The 14183-nt window shown below is 44.8% G+C and overlaps 1 protein-coding gene across 1 annotated transcript in view; it reads left to right on the forward strand.

Moving 5' to 3' along the window:
- LOC102754027 (kalirin-like) overlaps positions 1-12806 on the forward strand; it is a 131497-nt gene extending 118691 nt beyond the window's left edge. Inside the window, exons 24-25 of the mRNA XM_006775021.2 lie at positions 7395-7478; positions 11349-12806. Of these exons, the coding sequence (XP_006775084.1) occupies positions 7395-7478; positions 11349-11411 (147 nt within the window). The 3' untranslated portion in view covers positions 11412-12806. The remainder of the gene's footprint in view (positions 1-7394; positions 7479-11348) is intronic.
- The last annotated feature ends 1377 nt before the right edge of the window (positions 12807-14183 follow it).

Genomic DNA, 14183 nt, shown 5'->3' on the forward strand with positions numbered 1-14183 from the left:
TCTTATTTTTATGCATAAAATGCACTCCTGATGATAAATATCTTTAATATGATGGTTACATTAAAGATTAAAATTTTTAATGTAACATATATATGTTGAAAATGCATAAAAACTACTGAACAGGTGCATGGATAACTGTAAAGTGGACATGCAGGTAATAACCATGCAGGTGATGAAACCCAGACATTGCCATCTTTCCAGAAGCTTCTGTGTGCCCCTCCCTGTCACAACCCAGCCCTTCTCCCCAGAGGCAACTATTCTCCTGACATTCATTATAATAATATCCTTACTTTTCTTTATAATTTGACCTCCTATGTATGTGTTCCTAAATAACATAGTTTCACTGTCACTGTTTTTAAATTTCACATGACTAGAATCATACTGTATGTTTTTGTGTGTGTGTCATATTTCTGTCTCTCAACACTTATTTTTATGGACTTCATCCATGCTGATGTATACAGTTGTTCATTCGTTTTCATTTCTGTATAGTATTCCATTGTATAAACGTGCCACAATGGACTTGTCCATTCTGTACATGGGATGTTTGGGGCTAGTGAACAGTGCTGCTATTAATATTCATAATATTCATATATATATACATATATATATATATACACACATACATACATGTACTTGAGTGTACTGCTAGGAGTGAAACTGCTAGGTAAAAAAGAATTTCTAGGTGGTGGGGTATGTTTATATATATCTTCAACTTTATGGATGATGTAAGCTTTTTTTAATGCTGGTACCAAATTTATACTCCTGCCAATACATGGGACGCTTTCTGTGGCTTTATATTCCTGCTTCTACTTGAAATCGCCCGACATCAGCATTCTTGCAGGTCTGGTGGGTATGTAGTAATACCGGGTTATGGTTTGCATTTGCATTTCCTGAATTACTGATGAGGTTGGACACCTTTTCATGTCCTTATTGGGCCTCAGGATTTTCTCCTTTATGATGTCTCTGTTCAAGCCTGTGCCCCTGTTTCTAGCAAGTTTTCTTTGGGGCTTTTTTTCTTGGCGATTTTAGGGGTTTTTCATATATTCTAGACATTAGTCCTTGGTTGGTTCTATATATGGGAAATAACTGCTCTCATTCTGTGGCTAGTCTTTTTACTCTCTTTACATTGTCTCAATAAACGTATAATTTAACATTTTAAGGGCAATCCATTTGTAAACTAGAGACTCCTATGGTGTAACATATGAGACAGTCCTTATATTTAGTATTTTAAAACACAATTCACCATTTATGTCCCCACAGAATAGTACACCACTGTGGAGACTGTGTATACAGTGCAGACTTCTGTCAGTCCTAAGTCTGCCTCTGTTCTAATGAAAGAGTACAAACAAGTTGCCTCTTTGAAATGTCTCTGTCTGTTGTATTTTATACATTACATGACAGGTAATACAGCCAAAGCAATGAAATGTGTTGGAAAAAAAGATGATGAATACATTGGATTTGGAACTGGGCTCTCTGACAAACAGATCCCAGGCCTAGGAAGACAGGGATTGACTCCACAGACTGATACTGCCCTCCCTCCGCATTGATGGAGCGCCTATATAGCCCACTCCCCTCCAGCCACTGTCCTATTACGCGTGACCTATGGAAGAAGCTTCCTAACTGGTCCAGAGAGTCCCTTTACCTCCCTCCCATCTCTTCTCCCCTCTGCAGCCGATGTGATCTTTGTAAAATGCAAGCTCTCCCCTCACTCTGTGGTGTCAAGCCCTTCAGTAGCACCCCTTTGCTCTTAGGATGAATATCCAAATCCTCAACAAGACGTATAAAGGCCATGCGATCTTGGCCTTGGCCCACTCCTCCAGCCTCACTGAGGCCACTCTTCCTTTTGTTTCCTGCCTGGCAACCTCCCTGGCCTTGCTCAGGTCCCTTCCCAGCCCAGGGCCTTGGCAAAGAGACTGTTTCCCCAACCCGGAAATTCTTTCTCCTCCCCACCCCCACCCCACTCCCCATGTGACAGTCCACTCCTTTGTCCTCTCTTCTCCTGATCTCAGCCTGTCCTGTCCCTCTCCTCCCTAAGTCGTATCTCACAGCACTACCTAAGATCATCCATGTAAGCATTCGCATGGTTATGTGACTGCCTTCTGCACCAGACTCTAGGTTCATTTTATATCCCCCACTGCATCACCGAATCTAAGTACTGATCCAGGGGAGGCATTTGGGAAATACTGGTTAAATGAATAAATGAGGAACTAATAAACACAGCGCATTATGGGTAAGAGAAAGATCTAGAAGTTGAGACTGAGTATAATTAAGAAAATCAAACTCCTGGTTTGATAAGTTCAGAGGAGTTTCAGCATTGGACTTTACTAAGTGGGCAGAACTTGTCCAGGCAGCATTTGTGTTGGGACAGGAAGGGAGAAAGGAGAATATAGGACAGTTTGGACCCTGCAGAGTAGATACGCCTGGTTAAAGTTCAGGGTTTGTGAGGTGAGTTGTGGGAAATAAAACTGGAATGATTGGTTGTGTCAGATCATGACAGACCTTGGACATTGCTTAAAGGAATTTAGACTTTACCGATTAGCATCCAAGAAACACTGGAGTGTGTTTTTTAAAGCATGTTGGTTATGGAATTACTTTTATCTTCATCTGGATGAATCACTGTTCTTTTATCCTCTCATTCTTTCTCTAGACTCAGGATGAGTCTAAGGTTAACCTAACCACAATACTCTGAGTCTCATCCTTTCTATCCGCCTCCAGTATATCAGTTCAGTGCCTCCTCTTTCTCCTGTTGTCAAATAACTCCATTTCCTCTGCTGTCTGACACATCTGTTACTTCCTTCTCCCAGCGGGATCTACAATTGAGCTTCTACCCCTGACTCTTCTTCCTCCAGATCCACACCGACCTTCAACAATATGTTGCTTTAATTCCATGACAAAATGCCCAGAGTATATCCCGGAAGGGGCTTCACTCCTGGTAGCAGTTCCATATTTACTCATTCGCTCCTACGTGTGTGGAGCACCTGTTTGCCAGGCGCTGCTCCAGGACAGAGAAACAGCAGTGAGACAGAGCAGGCCAGTTCCTACCCTTGCAAATGCTGAGTTCTACTGAGCAACCAGGAAACCAACAAGCAGATATAAGGCCAGCTGGCGACACCAGGAGCACGTTACTGCTGGTGCAGTTATTGTAATTGGTTGCCTGTATGTTTCGAATTTGACATTTGGCTTTTCTTCAGTCTCAGCATCAGAAAATTATTTCCTTTTTCTCTCAAACCAGTAACATGGTTTGACTTCCCTTTGTGGGGCAGAACAACATGATATGATGTTCCCAGATACACAGGCTTTATCTGTGGATTCCTTTTCAGCTTATTCCTGGGTAGCCAGTCTGTTGGAGTCCTGAGAATGACCCTTTCAGAATTCCTGCCCTCCCTCCTCCCCGCCCCCAGGCATCAAGTATTGCTTACCATGTGTTTAAATCCTTTCAGTAGCCTCATATATGCCCCCTCTGCTTTCTGGGATTTTCCCATGCTTTTTATCTTTTCTACTAACACCAGATTCATCTTCCTATAACATTTCTTTCAACATCTCACTTGTCTGTTAAAAGCCTTCAATAGCACATTTCCTTAGGATAAAGCACAGGCCCATTTCCAAACTCAGTTATACAGTTTTCCCTCCTACACATGATCCTTTAGAGACCCTTATTTGTTATACACACTGTAATACACCTACCTTAGATTGAATCATAAGAAACTGCCAATTTTATGTATCAAAAATGGTCAAATATTGGCTATTTATGTTTCAACCTAATTGTACTTATCCACATCATTGGCTGCTTGTATGTCTTTCTCCCATGTTACACTGTGAGCCCCCTGATGATCATGTCTTGGTCTGACGACGCTTATGTCTTCACTGTCTGTGTCAGCATCTGGCACATAGCAGCTGTGGGGATCCAGTGCCCCCGCCCATGTCACACTTTGCTCCCACTGCTTCCATCTGCTGAAATCCCCACTCACTTTGCCAAGTCATATCAGGCCCGCCCTCCATGATGCCTGACTCACATCTCCTTCATTGAAATGTTCACTATTTACCCACATCATCCTCCTACCACCGACTCTGAGCTACCAATATTGCCCCCCCAAATCAAATACATTTGACTCATGAACAACAAGAGTGTTGGGGTGCTGACCCCTTACACACACAAAAAAATCCATGTATAACTTTAACTCCCTCAAAACTTAACTGCTAATAGCCTACTGTTGACTAGAAACCTTACCAATAACATAACCTGTCGATTAACACATATTTTGTGTGTTATATACTGTATTCTTACACTAAAGTATGTCAGAGAAAAGAAATGTTATTAAGAAGCTCATAAGGAAGAGAAAATACATTTACAGCACTTACGTATTTATTTTTTAAAATTTGTGTATAAGTGGACCTGCATAGTGTTGTTCAAGAATCAACTGTATTGTTTTTTAACACCCAGGGCCTACGTAATATATTTTACTTTGTATTTGCCACATTGCTTAGCATAAAATTACACTCCTAACCATGAGCGTGAAGATCTGTGTTTCTAGCCCTTATCTTTCCCCCTGGAATCGGCACCACATTTCCAGCTGCCAATGGCATCGCTGCACTTGGGTGGCTCCCTGCACTCTGCTCAGCAGAACTGAGGCTGAACTCTCATCTGCCACCTCCCAGAGCTGCTCCTTTTCTGAACCCTCACCCCCAGCTCTGCCTCTGAGCCATCTTGGTTTTCCTTCCTTCTCAATCCTTTTCCTGAAGTGGATCCAGTGGATCTCGCTGTGACTGCATGTTCCTCGGCCTGGCTTTAGATATGCATACACTAATAAAGCCTGTTCCTGGCGCTTCAAGACGAGAAGTGTGCCTCCCAAACCCTGTAACAGGCTGTAAACTTAGGGCCTCCAACATACAGGCCCCGCCCCAGGTCTGCCCCTCTCTGGGTCCTTCGCTGTCTGCAAACCTGTCCTCTAATTTGAGTTTTCTGGTCCTTATGTGCAGTTATCTTCACTAAAATATAATGATACTTCAAATTATAATCACCTTTGTCTACCAACCATACTGCATCACCCTGTCCCCAAATTATTTCTCTGTCCTGAGAGCTGTGTTTCTTACGTTGTTGGACATGTCTCTGCTATTAGAATGACTGCTGGGGCCCCTTCACTCAGCACTTCATGAGACAGCACTTTTTGCCAGTTTGCTGGTGTCCATGGCTTAGCTTTTGTCTCAGCAACTGAATCCCAAGACCCATGAAGACAAGGCTCGTGTGTGATACCTTGTGTTGTCTACAGTGCACTGAGATAGCGTTAGGCATTCACAGACAGTGCCCAGAAAATTCCTGTTTGAACAGTATGTGTTGTGTGTATAACTTCTGTCTGCGTACATTTATGGATTTGCATGTGTCTCTAGATGTATTTCCCATACATGCTCTAAGAAGTAGTCATCCACGTGGCCTGAGAGGCAGGGATGGTTTGGATATTTTCCCTGACCATCAGGCCCATGACGTAAGAAACCAGTGAGCATGTGCTCCAGAAGCTCACGGCTGTGACTCGCACAGGTGGAGGGCCTCCCTGAGTCGCAGCCTGCAGGTGCTTTTCTTTCCCACCTGCTTGGGACAGGTTTTCCTTTTCCCTCTAATATTAAAGACTAATTTTTCGGTTAAACATAAATGAGAAATGTGTATGTGTATGTGTGTGTGCACGCGCTTATATGTATACACAGGGAGGGGTAAAAGTAGGTTTACAGTTATTCTTATGGAAAACAATAATAAATAATAATACCAGAATAAACTCTGTGTTTTGTGTACTTACAACTGAAAACCTACTTTTGCCCCACCCTGTACATGTGTATATGTACATACATATGTGAATGCATATATGTATATATGAAGGAAATAAACCACAATATGAATAGTGGTTATTTCTGAATGGTGGCTTTTTCCAAATTCTCTCAGGTAAGAAAGTTACTTTTATTTTTTAAAAAGCCACTAGATGTTATTTTTAAAGAATAAGAAGGGACACAATTAGTATATTATTGCTGAGGTCCATCCTATGTGTGGTCCAAGGACAGGGGATAAGCAGGTGCCTAGGAGGGAGCAGGTAATCAGCTTCTCAGTATCTCAAGATGAGACAGAGTGAGCAGAGGGTGACTGGGACTGATGTGCAGGCTGGGCCAAGGCTGTGAGCTGCAGAACTGGCAACTTTGTTTGTGAAGGTCAGGAGCCTTGGTCAGTGAAAGGAGCAAGAAGGCAAGTTTGGCACATGGGAAGGAGATGAGGGGAGCTTGAAATATTCTTTCAAGTTCATGATGAGATTTCATGAAGACAGGTGCATTGGGAGAGAGAGAAAGCAGACCTGCTTCAAGTTTGGTTGTAATGCCTTGTGGTTCCAGAGAGAGGGGGGTCCAGAGTGACTCAGTGTGGGGGCTCGAGAACCCGGGAGAGGAGGCACAGAGAGCCTTCATGAAGGAAAGGGGTAGGTGCTGCATGGGCAGCAAGGTTTCCAATAGGAGCTGCATCATCACCTTAGGTCAAGACCCATTCCTCCCTGCCTCCTACTCCCCCCCCCCCCCAACTCCCGCCCAGTCTAAGGGCAGAGGGAATGTTTCTGGTAAGAATCCTTGATAATAAGGCAGTGTTTAACCTTTCTGAACTTGAAACAGAACAATTATACAGTGGGGCCTTGACTTACGAGTTTAATTCGTTCTGTGATGGAGCTCGTAATTCAAATTACTCATATGTCAAATCTTAAAGTGAACGAGTGAGACACGTGATGCTGGGCTGATGTTGTGGCATTCACTGTGGCGTTCGCTGCGCCAACTAGCGGTGGGGTATCTGAAGTTGGCTTGTAACCCGAATTTTAGCTCGCAACTCAAAGCAAAAAATCAGCCTAGAGACGGCTTGTATCTCGAAAAACTCATTAGTCGGGACACTCGTAAGTCAAGGCCCCACTGTACATGAAACAAGTATTTTCAAGGATGTTTCTTCCACACTGTCTAGTTTCATAGTTCCCTTGGAGGGAGGGCTCCCTGCACAAAGGGAGAAATGGAAAGAGGAAAAACAGGGATATTGATTCTTCCTCTTTCTCGGGGTGCTGTGCTGGAACAGGGGGCACCCAGGCTGTCCCTCGGGAGGGAGCATTGCAGAGGTAACTGCACCCTCGAGGTCTCCCGGCTCCTCACTGAGCTGCCCAGCCAGGAACCTCCTCAAAATTCAGGATGAGGAGCCCTGGGCTCGGTGCGAGCAGCAAACATGCATCTAGAAGCCAAAGGGAGGCCCCTCAGGCAGAGTAGACAGCGTGAAAGAGCAAACAAAATCACAAAATTAACCCTTGAAAAAGAACTGAAATGAAAGGACAGCGCACGGTTTTCATGTCTTCTCCATATGCACAATTCAATATTTTTCCTATTCTGTGGCTCAGTTTTTGATGCTGATGGCTGCATCCAGGACAATTTCCAGTCTGGGCTCTAATTTGAAATTCGCGGTGGAGGAACACCACCAGCACGTAAGTCCCCACCAAGGGCCCTGCCCACCACCCATCTACCCTACCGGGAGACACAGACCTTTCCCTCAGAGTCCCTGCGCCCCCTGGCAGGCCGAGGAAAGTGCAAAGGCTGCCTGCAGGGAAATGGCCCCGGCATCACCCACTGGCAATAACAGCTGCCTCCTGCCTTTCCTACCAAACTCCTCCTCTGAGCCTGGCATTTCATGCACAGTCTCTCACTGATCCTCACAACAGCTCATCGAGGTAAGTGTCATTATCCTCGTCTTGCAGAAACATCACTCAGAGAGGTGAAATAACTTGCCCAGGGTCACACAACCAGGAAGTGGCAGCTCTGCGATTACAACCAATGTCTTTCCTGGACATCCACTATGCACACTGCCTTCCACTGGCCAATTCCGCTAAAGACAACAACGACATGATTCAGGCAGAAACAGACAAAGTGACATTTTGGCCCACCTGGTGTCCGTCCTGTCATTTCCCCCTTCCTGATCCACTGAATGAAACATGCCTGAGTTAAAATACCGAGAACATCCTATGCTCCATGTGTTGTTGCATGTGGCAGTCGCTCACTGCCTTCTGTGCCTAGCACAAGCCAGGAGTGTAGAGGAGGCCATTTACTATGTCTCAGCCACTGGAATAGTCATTCAGGCATATCCCTGCCTCCGTGGTTCCCTAATCCATCAGATAGAAATATCCAGAACATGTAGTCAACTGAAAATGCACTTAAAACATATTGCAAAATAGTTGCCTTAAACTCTTTGTGGAACAAGAAACAGTATAAATCTATAATATAATAAATATGTTCCCCATTGGTGGCTATTTTTATTTCACTGATGTCCAATGATGTCTCTTGTGCACCCAGGGATGGCAGACATCTCTCTGTAGCTCAGAAAACTCCTATTCTGAGTGTCTAGTATTAGAATGAGACCTACAGTATATTAAATAAATATGTAAAGCAGTTATATGAAGGGGTCTGAGCCTGAATAGTGGGAGATGCGAAATCTCAACACAGGCCCCTCCCCTCCAAAAAAAAAAAAAAAGAATGCTGGGAGAGCTGGTTAATCAAAGCCACTGTTCTATCAAAGTGGGTCTCACTGATTCTTGTTCTTCGTGGGAAATGCCAAAGCCAAGGGCTGTTGGGTAGTGTGTGCTGGCAGATGTGTAAATGCAATGGAAATGCTGCAAAGCTTCGGTTTCCCAGTGATGGAATGGTTGGGACATAGAAAAGGCCTCTGTGCTTAGGATTCCAAATCAGGGAAATTAGAATTACTGGGAAATTCTTCAAAAAGCTAATTCCAAGCCCCACCTTGGCCTACTGAATCAGAATGCCAAAGATAGAGGCTGATTGGATATGGATGATATGTGAATTTCAAGCTGAGTTATTTTCTAAATAATAGAAATCATTAGTGTTTAAGAATAATTAATGACTTTTTTTTACACTTCCACTTAAACTTTTCTCACTAGCCCTTTCCTCAGGCCAGATTTTGTGCATGAGATTGTGAATGACTGTCATTTACCTATGCATTGGTGCGAGTTGCTCTTTCAGGGTACTAGCTGGGCTGTGTAAAATAATGGCTCCCCATGTAAAAGTGTCTATATTTTCCCAGGGTTTTAGAGAACAAGTGTTCAGTTTGCCTACATGCACTTATTTCTTACGTGTCTCATGTATCAAACCATCATCAGACAGATTTGCAGGTGCACGGAGACAATCACAACTTGAGGTTTAAGAGGGATACAATTTTTTATGCAAAATCTAATGAATATTTATAGTAAAGTGACCCAAACCACTTGTAGCCAAGTCCTGGAGGATAAGATGGATCCTCAAAATATGTGAAGGGTGCTTCCCGAGACGTTTGGAATCCACAAGCATAGAACATACATACCACATCTAGCAGATGGAGTCTGTTTTACAAGAGGCAACATGGCACTGTGGGTAAGGATAGGTTTGGATCAAGCCTGTCTCAATACTCACCTCACCCCTCCACTTCCAGTTGTATGATCCTGGGCAGAACCTCTCATGCTTCAGTCTGCAAAATGGGGGTAATGGTATTACCCACCCCGTCAGCTGTGCTGCAAATTATGTGAAATGATGCACGCCAAACACACGACACTTTGCCTGACACATGCTAAGCCCTCAACAAACATTAGCTGATAATAGTAAGAATGATAGTAAGAATAATAGTAAGAATAATGTGACATAAATTAGATCTTAATAAAAATATTTTTAAGAACTGTTCTCCTTTAAAGAATTTCAACAACTGTATAAAGAATGTCAAACTCAGTATTTCTAAAACTATTGAATTCTGCCACTAAAATAAATTCTACAGATCTTGTAGCACATATATACACTAAACTGGAAATGCCAGTGAACTACAATTTAGGGGACTAGCTAATCGGGACAGCTGATGCCACCCCCCACCTAATCCCAGGGACTGTGATAGGATGTGAAATTTGACAGACCCCTCTTCGCTGGTAACTGTGAGCTTGGCGGCCACCACTACCTTCACTAGGAGTTACAAATGCATGTACACTCCTGGCTTTCCTCAGAATCTCATCTCCATTCTAAGTCCTCAGTACCCCCTGTCTTCCCCACAACTCAGGGTGACCACCATTTGAACCCAATGCTGAAGTATTTTCTCTCCCTTAATGAGCAGTTTTTGCTGGAGTTCTTACTAAGGCTTTGAAACTGCTGCTCTCATTTCTATAAGGCAAATATGAGGAGCCTTTGACATCACAAGCTGAGCCACCATCAACTGTGAGATCAAACTCTTTAATGTATCTTGACCTTTTCTCTTGGCCAGCAGCCATTGCTGTTGCGAATATGTCACTCCCCCAATCCCACTAAAAGTTGACTTTCTTGGAGGGACCACTGTTCTTAGAGAAACAAAGATCCGTTACTTCAGATGGCCCAATAGAGGTGGTATAACCGGCCTGGACCGTGGAAGCTGGGTTTGCATCATGGCCCAGGTGTACTCACTCTCTCACTTATGTACCCATTCCCTCAGCTGGCCCAACCAACCCCATGCCCTGGAAAAGCTGCAGATTGCCACATGTCACAGACCCATTACTGCTAAAGATCTACTGCATAAATGGGTACACTGTTCTAAGTTTCTTTCCCCCAGTTGAATGTCATGGCAAGACTTGATAGGGCATAGGGACCCTAAAAGGGTTGAAACACGAAAACAAAGCAAAAAGGCATAATAAGCACCAATGATCATTGCCACTAGGACTTCATATTTAATGCATCTCTATGTATATTATTCCTGGCTCTACTGCTTATGGGTCTAGGACAGTGGTCGGCAAACTCATTAGTCAACAGAGCCAAATATCAACAGTACAATGATTGAAATTTATTTTGAGAGCCAAATTTTTTAAACTTAAACTATATAGGTAGGTACATTGTTATTAACTTAATTAGGGTACTCCTAAGGCTTAGGAAGAGCCACCCTTAAGGGGCCAAAGAGCCGCATGTGGCTCGCAAGCCACAGTTTGCCGACCATGGGTCTAAGACACTGGGAAGCCACGGCAGGATTGTCCTACAGGGGACTAATGAGAGGAACAGTGTGTGGTTTTGAACCCTAATCAAGCTGGCAAAAGTGGCCACTCAGCGATCCTCATCTGTGTCCTGGGCCTGCCTGGTCTCGTCTGAATGGCCAGCCCAAGGAACGCCCTCCCAAGCACTGCTTGCTCCATCACCTCTTCTAAAACCATTGTGTATTTGCCACATTGCACTCTGTGCACTGGGTCGCTAGAAGTACAGTAGGTTGCACTGATGATGTAACACTGTTTTCTATAAAGGGCTACGTGATCTCATGCAAATTTTTGGAAAGTCATATGCAAATCACAGAGCCCCGGCCCTTTTCTTAACAGGATGGCAACCTGGCTCCTCGGTGGCACCTGGGACCTGGAGATCCTTTCTCCACTTACGTTTAGCGCGCAGCCTGGGACTTGTCCCTGCAGCTCTCCGGGGTGCCGTGCCGCCGTTGAGACCTCCCACCTGGACTCCCATCACCCACCTCTCTTGAGACTGCTCTGGCAGGGCTGGTGTGGGCTGCAGCCTCTGCCCAGAGGGCAACATGTTCCAAGCAAAATCTACCCCCTGGGCTGTGGGCTCACCCCTCAGGGCTCCCTGCTTCTCTACTGGGTGCAATTCGAGATTGCCAATCTTCTCTCCAAAGTCTAAAATGGTGGGACAGTAGGGAACTGTGAGAGGCCTCATGATCCAAGATACTTCCCCCAGCTCCCAGTCTGAACCCCAGGGACCCCAGGTCCTCGCTGCCCTAGAGGTCTACGGTGTCAATGGACAAGGTCAATAGAGGGAGGTACTTGTCTCTGGAGTTGTTCTCCAGCTTGACCATGTCTATTGTCAGTAGCCCCCAATCTGGAAAATGTCATCTCTCTAATCTAGCCTGCCTCCCCCACCTCGTGAGAAAGAGGGAGGAGGAAGAGGGATGGTTTATGATAGAGAAGAAGAAGGTTCACTCTAGCTGTCCCCAAACATGGGCAAACATCCCCCAGCAAATGTTCTATCTGCTTCAGCCTACCCCGGTTGTGTCAAGATTTTCTAGTTTCTTCTTAACCTCACTCACTCCCAGGGTCTCTGGTTCAGAGACCTCCCTCCCAACCTCCCGCTGCATCCAGATCACCCTTTCAGGGGGTGGGTGGGAAGTAGGAGAAGAAATAAATTAAACGCTCTGGTGACATGTTGATCGTTGTGGAGACTGGAGGATGGGTACGTGGGCGTTCATTATACCATTCTCTCCACTTTTGTATATGTTTGCAATTTTTCATAATAAAAAGTTAAAGAATAAAAAAAAAAGTCCTTCAGCTTCTGAGACTTAAGAGAGAGCCCCAACCCCTAACAGTTTCCTGGAAACCCCACAGTAAGGCAAGAGGCAAAGATAATTCCATTACATATATATGTATATATATATTCATTTTCTAATTTTTTAAAGGCCCATTGCTTTATTTTCAATAGACTAAACCTCATTTCTAAGAGGGCCCAACATTGGGCTCACTCTCCCCAGCTGGGCTACGGGGGAGGGCTGGGTAAAGGGTCCTGAAAATCCTGAAAGTTTACACTTCCATGTGTCTCACAGTCGCACTGTGAGGACGGGGTCTGTTCAGTGATCTGAACTCGGGGAAGCGTGCGCTCAGTGCAGGTCGTGCTCTGGATTGGCACCTGGCTCAGGAAAGGACTGTCTTTGTACTTGAATTTAAATCCAATGGAGAACCTTAACACGGGCATTTGCATGACTGAGAATTGCTGCTGTCTTTTTTCCGTATGTCACTTTCTTGAATGTGTTCTAATAAAATGATTCTAAAGCAGGCTGTTGATATACAGTGATTTATAAATACTTTCTGTCGAGTGCTGAGGCCCTTAATTTTTTTTTACCAAGAATCCACCCTGTCCCACTTCCTGGAAAGATCTGTCTAGCTGGGAACAGATGCCCTGAGCATGCGTCTGGCAGGATGGCGGCACCACTGCAGTTACCATCACTAATAAGAATTACGTCAACCACAGCAACGTTGCCTTCTAGTTACCTAGCAGCAGAATTTATTCCCCAAAATGAAGAGGGCCATATGCAGTAGATGAGTGTGGAGGGGAGGAGGTGGAGGAGGCAGTTCAGGAACAGGCCTGTGAATCAGTGGACCAGGGAACGAGGGAGTGGTGAGGGGCGGGTGGAAGGAGAGACAAAGGCAGCAGATGATAGAGGCAGAGTTCAGACCCGGTCTGTTCAGTGATAAATCTCAGCACATTCAATGGTAATCAGTTGTTAAACTTCATTTATAAAATTGCACCATGGCAAGTGACATACCTCAAAAATCTCATTAAGCAAACTGGAAGCTAAAGGAGAAGATAGGTATTCCCAAAGATATCTTGAGAAACACCTTTTTCCCCCAATCTTCATTCTCCTTCAGCCAGACAGGTTAGGCCACCGCCATGGCCTAGTGACAAACTTGGGCTAGTTCTTTGGGAAAGGAGGCATTGTTAGCCTTACAAGAGGCAGCGAAGGCAGAACCAGACAAGGAGGCTTCCGTTTACACGCACCTTCCTCATCCCAGAGGCCGGGAAGGCCCTTGATGCACGTCATCTCCTCTAATGTTCACAGCCATCCTGAGAGGCAGGCAGTATTGCCTTCATTTCCAGATGAAGCGCCTGAAGCTAAGGGAAATAAATAACTTGTGCAAAGTCATAAAGCTAGAAAATTGCAGATCTGTGATTCAAGTTGGGTCTCTATCCCTAAGCCCCTGCTTTCTCAAACCACAGGGCTGATGGCCCACTGCCCAGCCTGGCTCTCCCTGTACACTGCATGGCCCTCACTGTAATGAACTGTGCATCTTCCGTCTGCCTTGGGGGCAGGGGGAGAGGTAGAGCCAGCTCCGCTCTCCTTGTGTGGTTGGAGATCCCTTTCAGACCAGGGTCTTTGCAACCACATCCATGTGCCTGTGACTTAATAGTGTAGAGCACAGGCTGTTGAGGCTGAGATCACCAGTTGGTTCCCATAAGAATGTGCTCACTCATCAAATATTTGATTGCCTACAGTGCTAAGCATCGTGAATTACGGGGGCAAATACTTACAGACTCAGCCCCAGTGTTCACAGATCTTACCAGTAGGACAGACATTAATCAGGTGACACATGAATGTAGTTACAGCTGGAACGGACCTTGGAGATCATTGAGATCAACATATGACACTGAGA

The sequence above is a fragment of the Myotis davidii genome, unplaced genomic scaffold (genome assembly GCF_000327345.1).
Source record: "Myotis davidii unplaced genomic scaffold, ASM32734v1 scaffold9, whole genome shotgun sequence".
Classification (NCBI taxonomy): Eukaryota; Metazoa; Chordata; class Mammalia; order Chiroptera; family Vespertilionidae; genus Myotis; species Myotis davidii.